We start from the raw sequence: 7,249 nt of genomic DNA, 5'->3' as shown, positions 1-7,249 counted from the left end.
TTCCGATGATCATATTTTTATGACATCCAAGTGTATTTTGGCATAAAACACTCATGACAAATAATTATTATTATTAAAATCAAATGTTACACATTCTAATTTTGTAAAATTTTTCATGGTAATACTATCACAAAATATTGTATTTATATTAGAAATTTAATATATGTAAATAATATTTAATTTATTAATTACAATAAAAAGGGGAAATCGACATACCTTTAAGACCTACCTTTAGCGGAAAAATGATAGGAGCGCGTGCTGATAACATGTTGTAAACTTGAGGAGCAAATGAGATATAACGGGAACACAAACATCAAGAAAATATAATATAATATAAATAACTAAATAACTAAAAGAAATGATATAAAGAAAATCATGAAATTCTCTTTGATTTTTCCTCCAATGTGTCTCTCTTTGATATCCACAAATGACCACTATTTATAGGAAAATTGACAAATAAGATGTTGTTTTATATGGACACTAAGAGTAATTTGGTATTAGACACATGGAATAATTGTAGATTGACATTTGGCTCGATGGAAGAATGACATTGGTCCACAGATGGACTCCTATCATCACCATGCTCTTCAAAGTGATAAATCTTAAAAGGACCACAGGTGGACAAGCCACAATTCAGATCAACTTTCAAAGTCCAGTCCAAACACCTATTTTCAAGGGACATTTTGTGGGGCTATTTCCATAATGGCAGCCTTTTAAATTAGCCATTACAAGAAATTTTCTATTCCCATCAAAGTCACTCCAGTCATTTGTTCATAAATTTTAAGAACAAGCAGAACAAAAACAGAACCATTTTCCAAACAAGTGCTTAACTTTTTGGGCAAAAAAGGCCTGTTTAGAACTCAATATCACAAGTTTAAGACTCAATCGAAACCGAAACCAGTTAATAATCCCATTCCAACAATCATGTTTCAAACAAAGTAACAAAATTCTATTTTGAGTTCTGTGAACCCAATGTAGTTTTTAGCCTTCTTTCAGGACTTGATGATAGAGTTTTACAAGTTGACCCCCCACTGTGACTGAACTTATTTGATGTGGGTTTACCCTTTTATGTCCAACTTTTCCATACTCCACAAGGTAAAGATGAAGCATGTTTTGACAAAATCATAATACAATACTGCAACAAATGGCAGCAGTTGGTTGTTTAGCAGTGTCCTTGTTTTGTGGATCCCATAGACAAAGACAGACAATTCTGCTTTTAAAATTGGCCTAGTGGTGTCAAATTGAGGGATTGATTAGCTATGATTACAATTGCTTGGGGTTTTGTTTTTTTTTTTTTTTTTTTTCTTTTTCTCTATGTTTTAGATTTTTCTCCCTTTTGTTTTTTTTTTTTTTTTTTTTTGGCCTTTTAGTCAACCACTGGGAAGCAATTTTGAAGGTATAAAAAACCAAAAGAAAAGCTCTTTTCTGAATCTTGGTTTCCATTACTGCCAAAACCTGCAACTTTGTCTCCTGCTTTATTTTTTAGTTTTGTTCGTTTGCATTGCCATAACAGGCTGGCTTGTAATGAAAAAAGAAAAAATCATTCTTTATTCGTATAAAAATGGGAAGGGTGAAAGAAGAAGATGGCATGCCTGAGAAGACAATCAACAAAACCAACTTTTTACAGTAAAAGTGATGAAATGCAGCAGGAGAGAAGGGGGAGAATTCAGAATTCACACAATAAATAAATAATCTTTTTCTTTAACTTTTTTTTGGGGGGTTTTCACCTCTTTTACATCACTATGGTAACGACTATCATACATCCACTGATTCTTTTGCTCTTTTTGGATTTGAGGAAAAGAAAGAACAAAAAATTAAAAAAGAGTGCTACAGATCATTCATTTGACTACCTTTGACTTGTATTTAATAACCAATGTGTATTCCTAGACAGAGAAAAAGAATCAAGAAATGAAGGGAAGAAAAAAAATTAAAAGAGGGCAAAAATATTAGTCAATCCACATGGCGCCACTTTACTGGACGAGTTTATCCAATCCTGCAAAAGCAGAAGCTTTTCATGATTAGAGCATGAAGAAACCACAATTATTGATTAAGTACAGAAGTAATCAGCAATCCTGGGGGAATGCTTAATGGGTGCAACAATCATTACCCGAAAGCTAAGCGTCGTCGATTAGGAGACCAAATTATGCAGGTTGTACTAAAAAGTGAGTAAATTCAGCAGGCAGTAGCAGCTAACAAGATATGATGACCAAAGGCACAATGTGTTGGGAAGGAAGGTCAGTGAAATTAGCTAACCTAAAGGGGATTTCAGAATGAGGACCTGATAAACGAGCAAAAGCAATATGAGACAAACAAACTAAAGACCCCACAGCAGAAACAGGAAAAATATTTCAAAGAAAGAATGAGGAGAAAAGACAAGTAAGGGCAAGAAGCATACTTTTTTGGACTGTGGGCTATGAAATGTCTCCATCAGCCTTCAAGGATGAGCTCCACCACCATATGGGACCAGATTTGCAATCAAATCAGATAACTTTCTTGAGGGTTGAATTATGGAAGAGTGGAATAAGGCTTTGAAAAGGAGACTCAAACAAGTCCTAATCTAGTTTGTAACTGATTGCTGCAAGACATCATTCACTTTGGGGAGGAATCTTATTGGAAAATTTTCTAGGATTATGATATACAAAGTTTCGGGTCAGCCGAGAAAAGATAGGCCAGAATGGCTTTAGCTATAAAGGTTGGTGAAATGGAGATAGCTTACATTTAAGTTCTTCCACAGGCCTCACTCTATTTATGGCTGAATTGTGTAGCCATATGATTTCACTATCAGAAAAAGTTCAGCTCGGTATATCCATGTGCGTATGGGAGAAGCTCTTCGACCTCAATCCTGGAACTAGAATAACTCATGCTTTTCTTCAATCTCCCTCGGCTTGACTCAACCTCGGCCCAAAACACTCCATAAACTGGTCTATGATCTGAAAACCTAGACTCTCCACGGACATAGGATAACTGATGGAGACCTTCTCCATGCCACAATATCCGATCGCACCTTCATAAACAGAATATGTAAATTAGCATGCTGAATTAATAGAGAGAAATTTATGTTTCTTCACAATCTTGATACTTGATGCTCTTTCTGTTAAGCTTAAACTTCACTGAATTCTTTTTCGTCACTTAATAATTTCCTACATTGCTAATGTAACAATGAGTTGAGATTGAATAGAATGACTGGCAATATGGACTTACCAAGCGGGTTTACGACGTTTCTCTTTTGGATGAGCGCCTTCCCCTGCATATCGGTCTGAATTTGTTGAATACTTGTACGTGGGAGGAAAGTAAATCTTTCCTTCATTCCATCCAGCAAATACACGCCCACGTCTTTGTTCTATTCGTAACTGCATAGGATAGTAGTTGGTTAACACTTTAACAGAAAGCTTCTCGTTCACTAAATAACTAAAGTATAAACATGCATTGGAATTCAGTTCCAAAATTATGTAGTCATACCTGATCCTTCTCAAGCAGTGCCCTCCAGTTTTGCATCTCTACGAGTGCCTTGGCAGAACGGTATGAAAGAGCAATCCGATAATTTAAATCCCCAAGCCAAATAATGCGACTGCAAGATAGCTTAAGATAGTAAGAATAATGAACTTGAAACTGTAGAATAAATCCAAAATCAAATCTAATGTGAACAGATTCAACAATCACTTCAAATGAAAATAAAAGTCCAGTAAGTTTGGTTGCAGATGTCTTTGAGCTCTTTTTTCTCTTTCATTAAAGGTGAAGATGAAAGAAAACATCTTACTCATGCTCAAGGATTGTTTCTGGGGACTTCTCGTCACTGCTTGCACCATGCACTCGTGGGAACCTTGTCTTCTTAAGTATCTCCATTACATCTGAGTTTCTTCTAAGCTCGTCGCCTTCTTTCTCTCCAGATGTTAAGTGGGTACAAATGAAGCAAAAGCTTGTCTGATGTAAAGACATACTGATAGAAATTGATCCCTGAAGTAGATCAAACCTTTGTTTCAGTTGACCAAAAATTTTCAAGAAATGGAATTGCTATTATTATCTAATAATTGATACCTTATTCCCAAGGTAGCCCATCAATCCTCTGCCAACACAAGAAACTTTCATGTTTCGGACATGATCCCTCAAGTCACTTTTTACCCATATTGTGAGAAATATGCCAACCATTTGTTTGCTTGCAACTAAACAATACCTAGAATGTCCTGGCATTCTATATCCACCATCCTGGGATGAAGAACCACCATGGGACATTGGTGAAAATAAAACAGTGCTCGGTGACTCCCACGGAACATTATCATCGTCTGACGAACCCCATCGTGAGCAGTCGCTAGGCCTCGAGTAGTCACTCGGCCTGCAAAAGTCGCTTGGCCTTGAGTAGTCACTTGGCCTGCAAAAGTCACTGGACCTGGAATAGTCACTTGGTCTTGAGTAGTCACTGGGTCTGCAGTAATCACTTGGCCTGTGACCCCATCTGAAGTTAGGATCAAAATCACTTGACCGATGACCAAAGATAACACGGTCACATACACTGAATCTTCGATCGAGCCGTGGCTGTGGTATTGAAGGATCATTGTCCATTCTCCAGCTGTTGGTCGTTTGAAATGATCGGCGATGGAAGAAAGATGAATTCTTCTGCCTAGCAGACCCCTCAAAATCTGCATTTATCTCCACAATGGGTTTTGGAATTGGAGAAGGCGTATAACATGCATTACCACCACTTGTTCCCGGAAGATTGTTTAGAGTGTTTCGAATAAGAGCCTGCCATTTTTTAGCAGGACCATTGTCTTCTGCACCCAGTATATTACCAGCATTCAATGGCACTATCTCCTGAAATCTGAAAGACGGGACAAAAAAAACTTACCAATTATATTCCCTTCTCCTAACTGAGTAGAAAGATGAGAAAAAGTTTATCATAATTATTACCCAAGAACATAAATATCTGCAGGGGGTGAGGATTGAAGCCAATCATCCAGATTTAAATTGTTAGGAGGAGATCTTCCAGCCACGTTCCATGTAGCAACAAAAATGCTGAAGACAAAACCACTCAGTTTACAAATCAAAACCAACCAAAATGCTAGAAAAGAAGCATAAACCTGTCTCAAGACAGAGATATATCCTTAATTCTTTACCTATAGTTCTGCACATCTATAATACGAGGATGGTCAAGATTCATCTTCCCTCGCCTCCCCTGCTCACCATTTTTGCTGAATTTCTCTGTGCATTGATGAAAAAATCTCAGGAAGAAGAAGAAGAACCACCAAATTCTGATAAACAATTTTCTCAGAATCAAATTCTCAAAAACCGAGCTAAAGTGGCTTGTGTTTATGAACCTGTTTTGCTTTTCTTGATGGTGCATGGTTCCCTCTCTGAGAAGCTGCTGCTTCTGTAATCCATTTCACATCCTGTAGAAGAAAGAATGACGTCAATGGATGAAAAACAACTTCATAAAGATTTGATCCATAAGCAGAAAATGAAAGCTTTTAAGCGAACTTATATAACGATTTCAAAAACCAAAATTATGGAGCTTCAGATTTAGGCATGTGGAAAAGCACAAAAGAGTTGGGATTTCTGCAATCCAATTGATGAAACAAGAAATTCAAAGAGCTACCTCTATAAGCAACATCGTCCGCTTGAAAATCCTCGCTTTTGCACCTAATATTGAACCACTTTCTGACCATTTTCTTGGACCATGAGAGCTTCAAGACCAAAAAAGGAAAACCAAATAACAATCAGATTCCCGTTTTCCTTTCACAAAAAACAAAAAACAAGAGAAGATTTTGAAACAGTATCCCAAATGGGTTTTTAAAGAAATTGAAGAACCACCTTGCTTTTCTTAGAATTCTCATCTCTCATTGTTCCACCACTACTTCATACAGCTCCACTACTACTATTTCCCCCCACACAGAATTTGAGGGTTTTGCTTCAAATCCTCAAAATACCCATCAGAACCCAATAAAATGGGCAACGATTCTCCAACCAAAAACTTAAGAGCTTTCCCACAAAATCCAAACCAAACCAAACACAACCCAGTTCTCCAAATACTTAGGAAGATCAAACCCAAAATTCCTTTCCTCTCAATAAACAAGAGAAACCCAAAAGAAAGGGGTAAAACTTGAGGTGAATGAGAATGAAGAAGAAATGGGGAGAGATTCTGAAGTAGAAGAAGACAATGCGGAAGGCAAACATAAGATAGGCAGATAGAAGGAGAGAGAAAATTTTTAGAGAGATATAAAGCTCATAGAGCTTCTCTTTCTCTGTGCTGTGCAGCCAAAGGGCCTCGTTCTCTGTAAAAACAGCAAAGTATCGAATTTGAACAGTATAAAGTGCAGAGAGAAAGAAAAGAAAAAGAAAGAAAGAAAAGAGAGAGTGGGTGAGTCAGTGTTAAGGGTCTCTCCTTCTCCCCTTCTCCCCTCCTTTTCCTTTTTAATTCTAAGTTAAGACAGACTCAACATGATGAAGCAACGGGCATGTCGTTTATTTTAGCTTTCTTTTTTACCCTTTCTCACAGAGAAAACACAAAACCAAAGGCTGCCCATTTCGGTCAGCAAAGCCATGAAGAAAGGGCAGCCCTCAGCTCCTGAGATCTACCACACAAAAACCCCATTGCCCTTCCTTCTTCTTCTTCTTGGCCCTGTTTTGGTCTACCATCAAACAAAGTAAAAGCAATCTAAAGATGCAATAAAGATAAAGTGAAATGTGTATATTAGTACTAAAATGTTTTTTGTTTTGTTTTCTGTTTTTGTTTTGTTTTCTTCTTTTGTGAGCCAAAGAATGTTTGGGAGAGAAGGTACAGTAATTTCACAAAAGAAAGAAAAGTGCCATTCCTTAACCCTCTTTGCCTTCTTTAACACATTGGATTTCGTGTTTTCCCCCCCATTTTCTCCCTTGACTCAGATATTTGTTTAAACTAATCAAGCTTTCAACTTTATGTCTTTGTACATTACAATTTACAAATGGTCTGTAATTTCTACAAGAATCAAGAGGAGAAGGAAAAAAATATCCTTTGCCTAAGAAGAGACAGGGAGAGGGTAGAATACTAAACTACATACCAAATTTATTGTATTGGTACCAAACCAAGATTGAGTCTTTTTTTTTTTTTTTTAACATTTAATGATTGAAAGAGGTAGGGAGGGGGAAAAGGCAGTTTCTGTACCAATGTGTATGTTTTTTAGCTTAGGATTTTGACTAGGAGAGGCCAATAATTCATCAACTTCAAACAAAATTCAACTTATTTTTTGGGCCCTTCTTCAATTGTTTGGTATTTTAAGAT

General features: G+C 36.9%; 1 protein-coding gene across 2 annotated transcripts; it reads right to left on the bottom strand.

The window, feature by feature from the left end:
* Positions 1-1,672: 1,672 nt before the first annotated feature.
* LOC120086190 (type IV inositol polyphosphate 5-phosphatase 7-like) lies at positions 1,673-6,752 on the bottom strand. Of its 2 annotated transcripts, XM_039042721.1 has the most exons (12): positions 5,803-6,752; positions 5,588-5,675; positions 5,310-5,381; positions 5,109-5,193; positions 4,903-5,007; positions 4,036-4,813; positions 3,758-3,954; positions 3,460-3,568; positions 3,202-3,350; positions 2,396-3,004; positions 2,108-2,278; positions 1,673-1,993 (listed from the first exon to the last, which is right to left on the bottom strand). In XM_039042721.1, exons 1-10 carry the CDS (start codon positions 5,830-5,832, stop codon positions 2,782-2,784), a joined length of 1,836 nt encoding a protein of 611 aa, XP_038898649.1. In that variant the 5' UTR covers positions 5,833-6,752; the 3' UTR covers positions 1,673-1,993; positions 2,108-2,278; positions 2,396-2,781. The 2 variants fall into 2 exon arrangements, with proteins under 2 accessions (XP_038898649.1, XP_038898659.1); XM_039042731.1 differs by lacking the exon at positions 2,108-2,278.
* Positions 6,753-7,249: the final 497 nt, after the last annotated feature.

This window comes from Benincasa hispida, chromosome 1 (genome assembly GCF_009727055.1).
Source record: "Benincasa hispida cultivar B227 chromosome 1, ASM972705v1, whole genome shotgun sequence".
Classification (NCBI taxonomy): Eukaryota; Viridiplantae; Streptophyta; class Magnoliopsida; order Cucurbitales; family Cucurbitaceae; genus Benincasa; species Benincasa hispida.
Note: the sequence above shows the minus strand (reverse complement) of the source record. Positions and strands in the feature narration are given on the sequence as shown.